This window comes from Colletotrichum spaethianum (assembly GCF_022836535.1).
Source record: "Colletotrichum spaethianum MAFF 239500 DNA, contig08, whole genome shotgun sequence".
NCBI classification, from domain to species: Eukaryota; Fungi; Ascomycota; class Sordariomycetes; order Glomerellales; family Glomerellaceae; genus Colletotrichum; species Colletotrichum spaethianum.
In genome coordinates, this window is record NW_026054778.1 from 689,659 (window position 1) to 706,453 (window position 16,795).

Below are 16,795 nucleotides of genomic sequence, written 5' to 3' on the forward strand. Positions count from 1 at the left end.
ATTGGAACCCAGGCAGGCGGTTGGGTAGGCTGGTGACCGCTGCAAGGGGTAGTTGGGGGAGACGACGTCCGCGCCAGAGGCACTCGGAGCTTCGTATACTATGGACACTTATACCCGTGGTGGTTTGCGAAGCCGTCCTACACCGACCTGGTAGTGTGTACTCGCAGTTTTGTATAGGAATACCAGACAGTAGCTCTTCCTCTCCGATCGGGCTGTCTTTAGAGAACGGCACATGCGATATACAACAGAACCGGTGGTTTCTCAGATTCTTTCTTTGGTCAACCCGAGCCGTTATCAAATTGTTTCGACCAATCTGTATGACAGGATGCAGTATGGCCCCCAACTCTGGGTTTCCCTGTTTGTTTTCAATGTTGAACTATAGCCGATTGCTTGTCTTTGACGTATACACGTCAGCACATGCGGATATCAGAGAAGGGCAGTGTGGACTTTGCTTCGAGCTGCACGGTAGCCGTCGGTTATTCACGTCAACCAGATGGCTCACCTCCTATGCTGATGAACTCTTTTCTCTTCACCAACAGAGAACCCGATAGAGGTTTTATGTTGGAACTCAGAAGGAGATTCCCATAGAATTGTTGCCTTATATCATTTCCCTCGGGGCTTTTGCCATAAGTGATGCCTCAGTTGAGCTCGTCCGTAATGGTATGAACATTGCTTAGCTAGGTTACGAGAGGATGTCGAAAATCGTAAAAGCTCTCACCTTGATCACGATTCTCGGGCAAGGATGCAAGATCTATGCTTGTTGCATTCCCAGATGTTTGTTGAATTGCCGTATCAAGCTCTGGAGCTCGTTGCTGCGTTTGTAGATAGGGCTGGGCTTTATCATTGTGCGAGGTGGTGTTTGAGTTACAACACACATTAGTGTAATTGCCATCGGCTGTTTCTTGATCTGGGTCCTTCCGAAATCTTCAGCAAGCAGTGTACCTAGCTGACAGGAACCCGCGCGAATGGCATCTTGGGCACGGCCAGCGGTGGCGGATGTAGTTGCTGAAGCCAACGCCACGAGTCTACGTTTGCGGTCCAGTAATGTATACAATTCTACTGTATCCCTACTCAACCTGTTTTATATGTTCTTAAGAAGTCACCGTTTCTCATGGATCAGCCATTGGAAAAATCGTGGACTGAGAGGGGTGAGCAGCACTGGGCTGCAATGCATTGCTTCAGATTCGGCCCGAAGCCGCTTCCGCCCATCGGCAACCTTCATGACGTGCTGAGGTATACTCGGTGTTGTGCCAACCATTCTTGCCTTTCAACATGAATTTGCGAGACACAAGCGGTGAGCACTGCCTTACACATGCATACATGTTGCAGTCACTGCTCGGCCACTCGTGCCAAAACCAAATGTGTTGAGAAAGGTTATCGACCAACATGCTGGCCTCAAAGGCAGATCCCCAGAGAACCAGCCCCGCAGCCGTCTCCCTTTCCAAGAACTCGAATCTATACGTACTTGACACCTTCAAGGCAGGAATCAATGGCGGAATCCGGGCCATAAAGCGGTCGTCTGCAGTGCCCAGCGTGGAAGAGACGAGTGCTGTCACCAACCGTCGCGGAGGCCGCCAAGGGCACCGAAGGAATCTGCCGCCCACAAACCCGAAGGCCACCTTCGTCTAGCTGCTCTGGACCTATTCATGACGAGGAGCTACGGCCACCGCGGGGTAAATCCCAGCCCAGCACCTCACCACATCGAGATCCGACAGGTCCAATTCCCCCGCACCGGTTCCTAGACGTCACTCCCAAGCCCATGTTGGAATGCACCCCTCTCAGCTAGGCAAGCTGCCGCGATCCAGTGCGCATGCGGGGTCATCGAGCCATCGACGCACGTGGAGGTGCAGTTGGCAGCTAGTCGATATTGCAATATCGCAAGCTCAGCTGGTGATGGTTGCCGGAAGCTTGAAAGGTTGCCAGGAACGTCAAAAGCGCGCAATTCCATAGGTACCCCTGTCAAGCTGTGCTGGTGGGGCACGCTGGGCCGTAACCTTGAGACGGCAGCATTCCCGGAGTCCAGGCCGATCCATCTGATTGCACCAATGCGTGGGGGAGCTTGACGTCGCCGGCGGCGCCGAGGCAGCGGTAGCTTCCTCCTTTCCGTGGCATCCATCCAAAGGTGGGCATGGGGAAGGAGAGGGAGGGCGCCCGATTCGTCCCATTCGCCAGCTCTGCAACTTGCATCATTTGGCCTCCGACCACCCGGGGCAGCTCATGGTGTCCAAATCAGGTTTCTTGGCACCCGGTTACTGCGCTACTGCTACGCTACACCCGGGTCAAACGCAAACAACCGACGAACCGGTCTACGGCCCAGGAGCATCTCCAAGCTCCTTGCGTGCCCTTTTCCTGCCAGCGCAGGGAATGCACTCGAGATGTTGGGACAGCCGACGCAGTGACACGCCCGCCAGCAAACCCCCTTCAATCCCACACCAATCGGCAACGCGTCCCCGGTATGACGACATTTCGGTGGACCAGGTGTCCGTTGCGCCATGGCGATACTGTGTAATTTTCCCTGCTCGACGTTCAGATATTATCCTGTTTTTCTGGCCTGCTGCCAGGACGAGCCGCAACGGAAGGGTCCCTGTGTGCCGTTGCGCCAGGCTGGTGCCGCGCCAGGCGTTGTCTCCCCATTGGCACACGTCGCCCCAAGGATAATCAGGGTCCCCGTTCAACCCGCTTTCATTCCTGTCCGTCTCGTCCTGCAGCTCGCCCACTTGGCTCTTCCCAAGACATTCCCTTCAGAGCTGAAGAGGAGACTGGCCAAGGGCCTCAGCTAGCTCGACCCTGGGCTAGACTATACGGACACAAGCGTTTCCCTAATCGCTGCGCCAAGTGGCGCAAGCATGGTCCAACGTCTCCCAGATACAACCGTTGCTCAGCTCGGAAGGGGGCACCGGTTTACAGTGACGACCACATTGAGCGTCCCTGCCGCCTGTTCCAGCCCCCAATACGACGATAGATTGGAAGAGGGGTTCCAGATATGGCGTAAACGTGCGTCTTCCTAGCGTGCGACCCTCATCTCGATGGGCCACTGCCTTGTCGATCGGGAGGGTCAGGGCCTTGGGGATGAACATGGCAAACAGGGTCCAGCGCATGTGAGAGTGAGACTGGCATCGTGGCACAGCTCCAAGACGGACCCGGGTTTCTTAAATACCCATCCATCTCTCGAATTCCTTCTACTGCTTCCAAGCCTTGCACCATCTCTTCATCTCCATCATCCAAGCTCACTTACACAACTTTACCCCAAACCCAAACCCTCAGTAACCATGTCTTACGGCGGCAACGACGACGTGAGTGATGCCCCTTTGCCTACTCTCCTAGCCTCTCCAAGCCATTGACTAACACACCTTCAGTCCAACTACGGTTCCTCCCGCAGGGACAACGAGGACAGCTACGGCACCTCGGGAACCACGGGCTACGGCTCGTCCAACACCCGTGGGGACAACGACTCGTACGGCTCGTCCCGCCGCGACAACGACAACGACAACAGCTTCGGCTCTTCCCGTCGTGACAACGACGCATCGGACTCGTACGGCTCCTCCGGCCTCGGCAGCGGCAACAACGACTCGTACGGCTCCTCCCGCCGCGACAACGAGGACAGCTACGGCTCCTCGGGGACCACGGGCTACGGCTCCTCCAACACCCGTGGTGACAACGATTCCTACGGCTCCTCCAACCGTCGTGACAACGACACCTCGGACTCGTACGGTTCATCCGGCCTAGGCCGCGGCGACAACGACTCGTACGGCTCCTCCCGCAACACGGGCGCCTCGTCCAACCTTGCCGGCGCCGACTCCCTCTCCTACAACGCCTCGGACAACAACAAGAGCAGCAGCAACTACGACAACGACAGCTCCAACACGTACGGCTCGTCGACCTCGCGTCGCGACAACGACAGCTCCAACACATACGGCTCGTCGACCTCGCGCCGCGACAACGACACCTCCGACTCGTACGGCACCTCGACGACGTCGGGCGCCTACGGCCGGGGCAGCGACGACAACGACACCTCGTACGGCAGCAACGACAGCCGCAAGGGCGGCGACAGCAAGGTCGGCAAGATCCTCGAAAAGGCCGGCGACCTGTTCAACAGCGACAAGCTCGAGTCCAAGGGCCAGGCGAAGCGGGGCAACGCCGCGTACGGCAACGACGACAACGACTACTAGGCGCTTGCTTGGGGTTGCGGGCGTGTGTAATGGCGAGGGCGCGTCCCGTCCTCTGCTCTCTTTTTTGACCATTGTAATATTGCTAGCGAACCGTGATTGGAACTTTTGATACCAGACCGTACCTCCGAATGAGAAACCCATGTGTGGAATGTGATGCTCGTATTGATGCTTTTGATGCTACGCTATTAAAGTAAACTCCACTGCCTGGACGCCTCGTCCACTGTACACCTCGACACAAGGAAAGCAAAAGCAAGGGTCCCTCGGACGTAGGAAAGGCTCCTGACAATCTAGGACAACTTCTTGGTGACCTTGACCAGCACCACGCCGTCCGTCAGCCGCCCCTCGCAGTCCATGAGGTGCACGAAGCGGTACCCGCACCGCAGCCGGTCCAGCCGCACGGCGGCCCACGCCGCCAGGTCGTCGCGCCCAATCTCGTCGTCCCTAACGGTGAAGCGCACAAACGTCAGCTCCTCGACGACCCGGGGACGCCCGTGAACTGCAGCGCCTCGCTCCCAAAGTCCGGGTCGACGCCGCGGTTCGACCTGGTCTTGGCCTTGTACTCGCTCTCGCGCTCGCGGCCGTCGTCCTTGATGTGCGCCCCCGGCAGCCGCTCCTCGGGCGACTCGGCGTGGATCTCCACCTTTACGTACGGCTTGAACCCGCTGACCTTTGTGTCGCCGGGCGGGAGCGGCAGGTTCTGGGCCGCGAGGATGTCGATCTGGAGGTCCAGCGTCTTGTAGGCGATCTGCGGCACGCCCTTGGCCGTGTCGGGGGCGAGCCCGCTTTGGGGCACCGGTATCCTGTTGGTAGTCAGCATCGGTGGCCGTAGTCGTAGTCTTGTAGGAAAATCATTGAAGCCGGGACACAAAAAAAAGAAAAAAGAAAAAAGCAAAACGTACCCTCGGGCTTCAGGACGTAGCCGCCCGTGCCGGCAAACATGGCCTCGTTGAGCATCATCCCCTCGTCCCAGTTCTGCCAGTTCAGCGCCACGATCTGGATGCCCCGGCGCCAGAACACGGGGGCGTCGAGGTTCGAGCTCCCGATCCGCAGCCCTGACGGGTACGCGCGCATCAGGAAGTGCCGGTTGTGGTGGAAGAGCTCCGCCCCCTGCTTCTCGTGCACCTCCATGACCCCCTTCTCCGACAGCGAGAAGATGTGCGTCGGCATCGTGGCCTCGGGCTGCGTCAGCGACTTGAACGACACGCCGCGCGTGTAGACGCCTAGCCTGCTGAGCGCCTGGATGATCTTGCTCGGCTTCTTCTTGGCGGCCGCGGCCCTCTTGTTCGCCGGGTCCACCGGCGGCGACGGCGACCGCTTGCCGTCGTCCTCTTTGTCGTTGTCTTCCAGCGCGTCCGTCCCGGGGCCCGTCGGCGGCGCGTACTTCACCTTGACGAGGATCTTGCCCAAGAGGTCCGCGGGGCGGGGCAGCTCCTCGGCGTCGACGTCGGGCGCCGGGACCAGCAGACCCTTCCACGTTTCCTCCATGATCTGCACCATGACCTCCTGCTGCTCGGCGCCGCAGTGCACCTCGAGGCTGACGATGAGCGGCGTGTCGGCCGCCGCGAAGCCGTAGTCGCGGATCGTCTCGCAGACGTGCCGGAACGGCACCTCCTTGGTGAGCGTATACCCGTGGAAGACCTGGGGCTCGATGGGGCGGAGCCTCGAGGGGGTCTTCTGCAGCGTCCCCGAACCGGCTGCCGCTGTTTGCTGACCCGCGGCCGCGGGCGGAGGAACGGCAGTCTCCGCCGGTGGGCTGGTGGACTTTTCGATCCGCTCGTCCATCTTCTTCCCCAGCGACGTCTTCTCCAGCCTGCTGGCCAGAGACCCCGGCATCTTATCCTTGAGCATCTTGAGCTTGCTCCGCTTCTCCTTCTTGGGATTTGGCGCACCCGCCGCAGCGGCGGCGGCCGCCTCCTCGTCGCTGCTGCTGACGGACGTGTCGTCCTCGTTGTCCGAATCATCGCCGTCCCAGACGTCGATCTCGATGCACCTGCATCCCCGAAGCAGCACGTTCTTGTACGCATCGGTGCTCGACTCGCTGTACAGCTGGTTCCCCGTGAGATACGTGTTGTGGCTGGAGCTGATGAAGTAGCTCGACAGCGGGTACGTCAGGTCCTGCTCGCGGGCCGGGGCAGTGGCGGCCGAGGCCGACGAGGTCATGTAGTTGAGAAAGCCCTTGAAGTCGAGCTCCTCCGGGGCGGTGGCTGCCGCCGCGGTCCCCGCCGTGAGACAGTCGGCCGTCTCCTCGGCCTGGATGTGCTTCACGAAAGAGACAATCTGCTCCTTGTGCCACTTCTGATCGGTTTGACCGGCATGGATCTCGAAGATCTTGGTCAGGTACGGGATGACGGAGTCATTGAGCGTCTTGACGGTGCGCTGCGACTCACTGGCGCCGCCGCCCGCCTGGGCCTGGAGGGGTGGCCTGCTGGTGGTGGTGCTGGCCGTGACGGCCACGGGTTGCGTTGCTGTGTCTGCCATGATTGGAGGTGCTAATGTCGTGAGGCGGTGAGGGTTTTGAGAGAGAGGCGAGCGAGTATAACGGGAGCGGCTGAGAGTCAGCTCGAGGGAGAAAAGGACGCAAGCGAGGTGAACAAAAAAAGGTGAGACGACGCCTGATGCAAGCTAGACTACGAGATACGGTCCGCGTCTCGTATGCTGGCACACAAATCAGCCACTCAGCGTCGGCAGCGTGTGCTTGTGATACCAAAAGTGTAGAGTATAACGGGGTTCGAGCTACAGCTGTATGTGTTGTCGCTCGGCTCGCTGTCCCGAGCTGATTGATATATGTGGGCGGGCTTCCCGTACGTCAGCCCGCCAAGCTCCCACAGCTTCGGTAGAGAGGAAAGGGGACAATCTTGTTTTGACCCGCACCTTGTCGTGCCAAAATAAAATGGGAAACTGGCGATCCAGTAAGTTTCAGCTTGGCAAGGGTGGCACAGAAGCCGAGTGGCTCTCCCAGGGGCGGCTGGCACTATGGTACGGCAGCTCTCAAAGGTCCAGTGGCTCTCTCTCTGCTTCTACCTGGTCGTGTCGAACCGTGGCAGCTTGTCGAGTAGCGGGGTGCTGTGCGGTGTGAGCTGTCCCGGCCCCCTGCACCCCTCCGCTGATTCTCTGTGGGATGTCGTCACAGGGTCTTGTGCTCTTCTTCTGGCGGTAAAGAGAGCCCAGCCCAGACCGTCTGACGAACCCCCGGGAAGCTGCCCCTCTTATCGATAGTACCAAACCCCGCCATCCACCCCTCATTTTAGTGCCGTTTCTCACGCCGGCTGCCACCCCTGTCTTGAGCTTTACCTCTGCCATGGTGATGGAGGGCGGTTGTGGGAAACGACTTTGCGAACACACGGCCTACGGTCGAACTATTTTATATAGTCTGATACCCGGCTAGAGCCAAGACCGCGGCCGTTGCCTCCCGCCCCCAAGCATGAGCATGAACGTCCAAAGTCTGCCAGGAACGGCCCGCACCGGTTCAAGTTGGCCAGTGCTTATTATGTTCATGCGTACGTTCATGTACCGGATGAAGTGAGCCACTATGAGCATGAACACGACCCGAGCCGAGTCGGAAGAATTACCGTGTAGCTCATTTTCGGTTCGCTGGTAACAGTATCGAATGTCGCTTGTTTGTCATATATAGCTAGCTCATAAATGTCGTCAGGTCGTAAGGCGTGATAGCGATAGTCTTATGTACATGTCCATCCACCATCCACCCACCCTCTTCATCTGAATGTTAGAATCCCGCGCTTTTTGGGCTTGTTTTCACACTGGGGCGTCTTCCGCACCCCCTCACTCGTCTCTTACAACCCTCACACGGAACGAATCATGACACCCATTCATGGTCGTATGGGCGACGTAACCGACGTCCACGTGTTGGCCTTGCTCATCGTCCGCTTCCGCATCATGGCCATGATGTCCGCCTCCATGTGCTCAATGTTCTTCTCCAGGTCCGCGTCCTCGGAGGCGAACTTACCCTCGCGCCGCCTATCGAATAGGATCCACCCGCCGACGATGATGATCGTCAGCGGTATTGTGATGGCGAAGTACACCCAGAGCTCCTTTGATATGACAGGATTCGCATCTGTCCGAGGTCAGTCGCCGTGCTTGGGGGCATTGCGTTGCAAAAGGGCTGCGACCATGAAGAGACTGGGGTTGAACTCACCGTTTCCGAAATCGAAAAACGTCATGCTGAAAACCGACGCGAGAAAGGTCCCCGGCAGGAACACAGCACCGAGCAGCGAGATGGTCTTCATCGCGGTGCTGTCCCGCTTGCTGGCGTGCGCCAACCTGCGCTGCTCTCCGGCCATCTGGAACTGAATCTTGGACTCTCGCTGGGAGAGTAGGTTATACAGCTGCGCGTGATCGTCAGCATTCCGTGAACAAGTTTTGACAACGAGGGTCTCTGGGACAGAAGAAACCAAGAAGAAGAAAAAGAAGAAGAACAGCCACATACCGCGCTACGCTGGATGTGAAGTCTCTCCAGCGTCGTCGCCTGGTAGTTCTCGATCCCCTTGAGCTTCAGCCGGTAAAATTCCAACCTGGCAATCATGCTCCGGTGCAGCTTGTCGAGGTCCGGCGTGAGATGCTCCGCGGGCACCTTCGCCTTGAACTTGTCCAGCCCGGCGGCGATCTCCTTGACAATCTCCAGATACGCCTGGGGCCGCTTCCACAGCACCTGGCTGTGGCACTCGACGAGGTCCCGGCTGATGGCGTCGACCTCGAGATACCCGTCCTTGCTGACGTAGCCCTCCTCGTCCTCGATCTCGTTGCGCATGCTGACGGCGTGCTCGAGCTTGCGCAGCCAGTCGCGTGCATCACGCTGCTTCTGGTCGTTCTGCGACGACAGGTCGTGCGAGAGGATGATGATGGGCAGCAGCATCGGGTGGCCCACCTGGCGCGCGCAGTACTTTAGGTGCTTGATCGCGGTGACAATGTCGGAGCTCGGCGTGCCCTTGACGTAACCCGAGGTGATGCCGTTGCTGAAGCAGTGCGAGAGCATGATCTCCCACCCGCGCGTCTTGCCCTTTTTGCGGACGTCGGACTTGCGGAAGATGATTTCTGCGACGGGAGGTCAGTGGTTGCAAGTCATTGGGCTCACGCATCGGCAACACCAACGTAGAGTGGGATCCTCGTCGTCCTGGTCGTAGGCGCACCAAAAGAACGGTCCGACGACGCTGGTACCCTCAACGGCTCTAAATGGCAGCCGCATGGTGCGGACCATGGACTCGTAGGCATCTGCCTTGAAGGAGATTGTGTGCGGCGTAAAAGTGTCCTTGTGCTTTGCGTTCTTCTGGAGCCTGTGGAGGTGTCAGTGTGTATTCTCTTACAAGAAATGCTTCACGGGAGTATGCGCACACTAGACGGATGCCATTGACCAGCTCGACGCCCTCCTTGACCTTTGCCGGCTCGAACGCGCCCTGCACGAATCGGGTTGTCAGCCGGGCCCAATTCTCATCGTGGGCCTCTCATGGAAGGCTGTATGGTTAAGTCCATTGTCACACAGCGATAGCACATACCCGTCGGTGAAGGAAGTTGTCAAACTCGTCCATGGTCAGGGGGTGCTCCTCGGACGAATTGTAGAAAGGGTCCTGGAAGTCAATTGGGTTTAGCCTGCGCTCAATGAGACCGCGTTCCTGCGCCTTGGACCCGTCGCATCCAGGCCATTCGACCCCGTCCGTCCATTGCGCAAAGATGAGTGAGGCATGTGATTCCTCGAGACTCACCGAATAGTTGAGAATCTCAACATAGTGCGTCGCCTCCTCGACTTGGCGGCAATTGCTGACATGTTCTCGGAACATGTAGTCGTCCATCTTGGACTATTATCAATGGAGCAAGTAGTGTGCCAACGACCAAAACGCAACCCGAAACAATTCCTCGGCTTCGGAGGAGGGAAAAACAGCAGCAACGACAACAGGACTACACCGGGCAAAGAAAAGAGAGGAAAAAAAGAGTTTTGAAGGTTCATGCATGCCGACTTCATGGCTCCAGACGGGCTCCTTTCATAAGCCGCCCAGCCCCGTGACTTTGCACCATGTCTGCACCGATTGCAGCGGTCCATGGTCGGGGCCCAGGTCCAGTCCCCGGCCCATCCAACTGGATCTATGCAACCTGCACTCTGCCCGCCTTGCAATTGGCCCAGTCCACCACCCACAGCCCAAATCGCTCACTGTCGACTGGGGCCTTCTACACCTTGCCACAGTGTGCCCAGTGGTCTGACAGAGTCTAAACAGGGGATTCCGGCGGGCTCTCATATCGCCTGCCAAATGACCGAAAAGCTTGAAGCCCCCGGCGGCCCGTCTAGCGTTGGAGCTCGTACTGTAAAAGAGGAGTCAAGGCCATCCTCCCGCGGCCCTAGCCAATAATCCCCGCACTTGGACCCTGTCACCGCCAGAACGAACCGCTGTTTCTCTGTGCATTAATAGGCTCGGATAAGGGGGGCCTCCTCTGGAGCTTGTTTGAACGCTTAGCTCACTCACGCGTGGGGGGAGCATTATGGCCTACATAGATAGTACATCAATAGCTAGAGGGCCCGATTCAGCTCAACTTGATAGCCAAAGCCGCCTGCACAACATGCAGTACATATATGCCGTGCAATGCCAGATGGTGCCCGCCATTTGTTCCGTTGCAGGTGCCGCCTGTTAATTTCCACATCATCGCCCTTGGCCACCCCCCCATCGAGGCGTTACCCAGCTCATCCGCCGGGTCCCATGCCTGGCAGACTATTGCATCAATGGTAGCCCCAAGGAAGCCTCAACACTCGTCCCCCCCTGCTTGCTCGCCTGGCGGCCATTTTGGAATATAATTGTTGTTAGGTATTGATGTAACCAAGGGATACGGTAACAAGTCTGCTCTTGTTGCACTTTTTCCATCGTCCAGGACTGTTCGAGCCATCACCCAAAGGCCCCCGTCGCTGCACCCCTTACCATTTTCCAAACCGTCGACCGGGCGCCCAAAGCAGTGCAGACACCATTATCGACACCTCCAGGGTCTGCCAAGCGCCTTATACTACCTATTCAAACACTGCTCGCAGACCGGAGCATGCAAGCACACGCCTTGCGCGGCAACTCGAAATCTCCTTCAAGCGAGACATTAGAAGTCGGTGAATAGATGGCCGTACCTGAGACTTCACGTTAGCTACACCCCGAATCGCCCTCTCAGGAGAAACCCACTCGTCATGTCCGGATGAGCCGTATCGCTCGGGATCCTCTGGATATCTGTCAAACTGGCTCGCGTCACCCGCGCCGGCCTTGACAGGAGGCGTGTAGGGTGCGTCGATGTCCTTGCGGGCGAGCCTGTCCCACGTGACCTCAGTGAACCACGGGTGGTTCTTGACGTCGTTCGGACCTGCGTACAGGTTTCCCAGCCGCTTGGTCAGATCCGCCGTAATTAACTTCTCCAGCAGATCCTGCGCATCCGGGTTGATGTAGGCAGGGTATTTCACCTTGCCCTTGAGGATGTTTTCGTAGATCTTCATCGGCGACCCGCTGTCCCAGAACGGCGTGTACCCGCACAACATTTCGTATATCAAAATTCCAAGAGACCACCTGCGACCAGAGGTTAGCACATGTGAGACGAGCAACGCGGCACGGCCCAGCCAGAGGACACCTTACCAGTCTACGGATTTGTTGTAACCCTTGTTCGAGACGACCTCGGGCGCCAGGTAGTCGGGGGTACCGCAAAGCGTCCACGTCTTGTCTGGCACTCGCTTGGCAAAACCAAAATCTGTTATCTTTAGGTGCCCATGCCGGTCGAGCAGCAGGTTCTCGGGCTTGAGATCTCTGTAGATAATGTTCCTTGAGTGCAGGTATTCGAGCGCTAACGTGACTTCGGCGGCGTAGAATTTCGCGACAGGGTTGGGGAAGCGCTGCAATTAGAGAGTGCCGGGTTAGCTCGGACGGCAACGGGGGGAGGGCAGAAAACATTCAATAACCGCACGTACCCCGGATTTCCGCAGCAGCGAAAACAGTTCACCACCCTCGACGAAGTCCATCACCATGTACAGGTTCTTGGAGTCCTGGAACGTGCCCCATAGCGTGATGAGGAATGGGTGCTTGACCTCGCCCAGCATCTTTCTCTCGTCATTGGTGTGCTCGACCTGCTTCATCTTGACGACCTGCGCCTTCTTCAGCACCTTGACAGCATAGAAGCGCTGATTGTGCTTGGACTGCACCAGATGCACTCTTCCAAAGCTACCAGTTCCCAGCGTCCGCAAGATATCAAAGTCGGTCAATGTATATTTCCCCTTGGTCTGACGGACCTGCTGGTCCACCGCCAGTTGTTGCATGCCGAACTGCTGCTGCTGCTGCTGCGGCGGCGGCGGCGGCGGGTGTAGCATCGACTGGGCTTGCTGTTGCTGGAGTCGCGCTGGGTCGGTTCCGGGGCTCGGGTTCGGCTGGGACGGCTGGGACGGCTGCGCTAGATATTTTTGGCCGTTGTTCGAAGCGTCCTGCTGCGTCGGGTTGATTAGGTTGTTGATGCTCGGGAGGTTCTGTTGCGATCCGGCTTGCTGGTTGTATTGCGATTGGTGGGCTGCTGGCGGGTTGGGAGGTTGGACGGCGGTAGGATACATCTGCTGCTGCTTCGCCGCCTCGGACGAGGCCGAATCGTCGTGCTGCTTCAGCCCCTGCTGGGAGTTGGAAGACAGCGAAGAGAGGGTGGTCGAAATGGAACTGTCGAAGGGCTTCGAGGAGGTAGGCGTTACCGGGCTAGTGGGTAGACTGGAGCCTTGAGGGTCCTGATTGCCCTCCCTCGTCCGTTTTTTCTTGAGGAAGCCGAGGGTAGGCATATGAAAGTCGGAGAAAGGAAGAAGGGCTGCGTGCCCCTTGACGAAAAGACGGATGCGTATACGCGCAGGTCGGGGCCCACGACGTTTGCAGTTGGGTTATGGGGGAGGAACGGTCGCAAAGTGATTCGTCGATTCAAGGGACAGCCCGGTCGGGCTGAGAGGTCCTTGGGGGGTGAGGTGAGCAGCGAACTGACCGAAAAAGAGGAGCGCGGGGAAAGCTGAGCTGTGCTTCTCCTCTGGCTGCTGCAAGTTCAGTGGGAAAGCCGCGCCTATTGTTGTTAGGAACAATGGGGCCAGATTGACGTAGCCTTTGGACGAGAAGAGGAGGGGGGGGGAGGCCGTCAAAGGGTGACGGGAAGCTCTTGCAATTGGGAAAAAAAGACGTACAAGTTTCGAGGGATACTACGAAGATGCAAGCAACCGGCCAGTTGGAAGCAGGGCAAGGTCAGGCAAATCGCGATGAAAAATCTCGGAAACGGCAGAGCGGGAGTAGTGGGAGCGTCTATTTGGTTGACGCTGGGCCAAAGGTGGTGTAAGTTTACGCCGCAGATGGGAAGTTTAACCAATGAGGGTCGGACTGCAAGGTTCAAAAGGTGATGATTCCACGGCACGGATCCATGAAATATAGCGAGAAAAAGCGAGGATAGCCAGCCGCCACAAACAAAAGAGGAGGGACGGGGAGAAGGAGGATATGGCCGAGAGCAGAACTGGGGGGAAAGCGGGCGGGCGCCAGATGGAATGGAGGGGGAACGAGAAGAACGTACAACTGATTCGAAAGCTGGCGCCTTTTCCTCCAGGGGTCCGTTTTCCTAGACTGAGAGTGACAGAAGGTCCCGTAAGACCGGATGAGGTAGGACTTTGAGTCGTCGTTGCTTTTCCTCCTTCCCGTCTCCCAGTCGGAAGCGACAGACGGCTTGATAGACAGCGGCGGCTGCGTCTGTGTCCGCGTCTGAGGGTTTCGGGGACGACAGGGCCAGCTGGGCAAGAGGGTGCGGGATCTGTTACTCTGCCTGGGCCAAGTGCGGGTGGGCGCAGGAGGTGACTGAGTCGTTGCGCACCCTATAACTGGGGACAGGATGGGGACGAGAAAGATTAAACGACAAGCTCGCGCGGCCTCGTAAGCAATCAATTGGACTGTATAGGCGACACCAGGGAACTCGGAAAGGGTTTTGGGGGGTGCTAGAGATGTCAGATGGGGGTTGAATGAAGGGTAAGAAAAAGGACCAAAGGAGGAGGAGGGGTGGAAAGGGAGGAAGAGAGAAAGAAGAGGGACAGCTCGACCAGTGGAAGCTGAGGTTAATGATGATGTAGTAGCAAAGGGTCAATTGGTAGGCAGACAGAGCTACCTCACTTGCTGTCTGCGTCTGCGTCGTGCGTCTCTGCGCCTGCTGCGTACGGATACAGTACCGGAGGGGAGGGGAACGACGGGGGAGCTTCTGGCCGCGGCCGTGAAGGTGGGAGGAAGTGGGCGTGCAAGGTGGGCGGGGGCGGAAGTGGTCCAGTCTGGTTTGACGCCCGCGTTTAGACGGGAACGGCATGGGCAGGGAAGGCCAGGGTACCGTCAACTGCAGCATCCTTACGGTACCGTCCAATGGACCACGCGGGAGACCAAGACACCTGCTGAGGGCGAGAACCAAGACGGCGATCCAGTCCCTAGTTCAGGGTCCCGAGAGGGCTGGACACAGAGACAGAGACAGAGACAGTCGGGGAGGCAGCGTGCGATGACTGCCGGTGCAGTACTCGGTCGAACGCGTGAGGACGAGCAACCGGCGGGGATGCCAGGTCCGTCGGTGGTTCGAGGCAGCGGCATGACTTGGTCACCGGGGCAGCACCAGGTAGTCCAAGTGCCTCGCGCGTGGTTAGAGGGTGAATCGTATCTTGCATTCTCTGGCTGGCCGAATGCCTCCTCCTATGCCTCGTCCTTGGTTACCCAAGGCACATCCCTTCCCCCACGGTTGCTCTACATCTACCAACGGATTGCTGCTGCTCCATCCTACCGATGCTGCTACCACCACCGCCCAGATCGAGCACCAAAGCGAAAGTATCGTAGTGGTAACAACTAACAAGCTTGCAAGCCCAGCCGAGGTGGGGTAGGGGCAGAGCCAAGTAATCCGACCTCAATCTCGACGGGGTCACTGACTGACTGAACTGACAGTGGCAAGCAGCGAGAGGACACACACACACACATTGTGTGGGGCGGCCCCGGGGACTCTCAACATGGAATTCCAACCTGAATCGAGCAAACTAGTGGTGCTCATCAAACGACCACTTCGAGTCCTCTTGATCCCTCCGTCAGCCGCGCCCAGTGCGCATGTGTGCGGAAGGTGGTCGTCCCACAACGGGGCGATGTAAAGGCGCGGGGTCATGACACTCTGCCCTGGAGCTAACTAACTTGCCCAGCTACGCCGTGTACCTTGGCGTGATAGCAGAGCCCCGGTATCCAACACCTCTAGCGCAAGGCAATCACCAACGCGCGACGTCGACAAAAGAGCTCGCAAGACTCGCCCAGTACCATGGCTGACCACCTGCTTGCTGCAGCTAGACCTGGTTGACCCCCCCTACGCCCAAGACGGGTTCAAGGTCCAGTGATGTGCATTTGCCATTCCAACCTCACCTGAAATAGTGGGAAAGGCAGAAAGAGAGAGAGAGAGAGAGAGAGAGAGACGCAAGGTACCTTGACTGGCTGGGCCTCTTCCATCTCATTCTCAGCTCTCCCTCCACCTCGTTCCATACATAGCAAGAAAAAAAGTACGTACCCTAAACAGAGCGAGCTTTCTGGCTAATCCGACCAAGACCACCCGCGCTACGCCCAGAATGTATCAAGACGACTTGAACATTCGAATCCAATTCCGCTTCCCCTCACGCTGAGGGTCTATCCCACCCAATTGTCAGATCACTCGCCCTCACGTTCCCGTCTGGCCCTCGCCGTCCTCAAAGGCGTGATACCGCACTTGTCACCGATCGTCCCTTTCCAAAACACAGCATCTGCCGCCGCTACCGTCATCCTCCTGCATACCTACGCCTACCTTTACCCCAACCTTAACCAGCTATAACCCCCGGCCCGTAGCGCAAATGCCACTGAGCACTCGCGGTCCTCGCGGAATTTCGCCGAGCACTCGCTCAAACTCGCCATGTTTGTCTCGTTTCCGATGAACCGTGAACGGAACAAACAAATTAAAAAGAACGCTCGTGCTCTCTAGCCCCCGCTCCTATGCGTGAGGCGGACGAGACCGCGGACTACCTACGGACGAGAAACGACATGCAAGCTAGATTCCATCTGAGCTTTCACGGGTCCTAGCCTTGCTACCCGCCCCGGGTCCCGGGGAGGTCAGCGTGCATTCCAGCGCCCCCCGTCCAATGACGAACTCGCGGTAGCTGCCGGTCGATGTCGCCCTCGACACTTCCCCCGGTACCAGACGTGCCGGGAACGGTAGGGTGACACCCGACGACCGTTCTCTCTCTCAAATTTCCCGTCTTCTCAGCTCCTTGCCATTTACATAGTATGTAACTTCGTTCGGCGATTGATGCAACCAGCGGCAAACACGGCATCGGGCTCGCCTGATTCAGCTCTCATCATTATTCCGAGGCCATGCTGAACCTGCGATCCCTGCCAATGGTGTCTCGGGGCCGGCGCCGGCGCCTCAAGCCATTGCCCTGATGCCCAGCTATTAAAGACTGAAATCAGCACATTCCCTCTCATCCCCCCCCCCCCCACGCGCTCTCCCTCCGGGCGACAAAGTCGGTCATCGAGCCGAGGACCCTCTGCACTCATCCCTATGTTAGCTTTTCACGTGGCGGTCTCTCCAGCGAGGTTCTCTCAGCCGATGCCGGATCTTCTCTAGTCACACAA

At 57.9% G+C, this 16,795-nt stretch overlaps 5 protein-coding genes across 5 annotated transcripts; 2 read left to right on the top strand and 3 right to left on the bottom strand.

The window, feature by feature from the left end:
* Window positions 1-1,386: 1,386 nt before the first annotated feature.
* On the top strand, window positions 1,387-1,629 carry ColSpa_04040 (uncharacterized protein; the record flags this gene model as incomplete). Its single annotated transcript, XM_049270252.1, has 1 exon — window positions 1,387-1,629. One exon carries the CDS (start codon window positions 1,387-1,389, stop codon window positions 1,627-1,629), a length of 243 nt encoding a protein of 80 aa, XP_049126209.1.
* A 1,640-nt stretch (window positions 1,630-3,269) lies between these two features.
* Window positions 3,270-4,169, top strand: ColSpa_04041 (stress response protein NST1; the record flags this gene model as incomplete). The annotated part of the gene is made up of 2 exons (XM_049270253.1): window positions 3,270-3,293; window positions 3,357-4,169. 2 exons carry the CDS (start codon window positions 3,270-3,272, stop codon window positions 4,167-4,169), a joined length of 837 nt encoding a protein of 278 aa, XP_049126210.1.
* A 287-nt stretch (window positions 4,170-4,456) lies between these two features.
* Window positions 4,457-6,647, bottom strand: ColSpa_04042 (1-phosphatidylinositol 4,5-bisphosphate phosphodiesterase 1; the record flags this gene model as incomplete). Its single annotated transcript, XM_049270254.1, has 3 exons — window positions 4,457-4,610; window positions 4,649-4,969; window positions 5,065-6,647. 3 exons carry the CDS (start codon window positions 6,645-6,647, stop codon window positions 4,457-4,459), a joined length of 2,058 nt encoding a protein of 685 aa, XP_049126211.1.
* Window positions 6,648-7,996: 1,349 nt separating this feature from the next.
* ColSpa_04043 (uncharacterized protein) lies at window positions 7,997-9,970 on the bottom strand (the record flags this gene model as incomplete). The annotated part of the gene is made up of 6 exons (XM_049270255.1): window positions 7,997-8,241; window positions 8,323-8,491; window positions 8,614-9,218; window positions 9,276-9,457; window positions 9,516-9,577; window positions 9,677-9,970. 6 exons carry the CDS (start codon window positions 9,968-9,970, stop codon window positions 7,997-7,999), a joined length of 1,557 nt encoding a protein of 518 aa, XP_049126212.1.
* Window positions 9,971-11,169: 1,199 nt separating this feature from the next.
* On the bottom strand, window positions 11,170-12,945 carry ColSpa_04044 (cAMP-dependent protein kinase type 2; the record flags this gene model as incomplete). The annotated part of the gene is made up of 3 exons (XM_049270256.1): window positions 11,170-11,704; window positions 11,771-12,024; window positions 12,100-12,945. The coding sequence occupies 3 exons, from the start codon at window positions 12,943-12,945 to the stop codon at window positions 11,170-11,172; spliced, it is 1,635 nt and encodes a 544-aa protein (XP_049126213.1).
* Window positions 12,946-16,795: the final 3,850 nt, after the last annotated feature.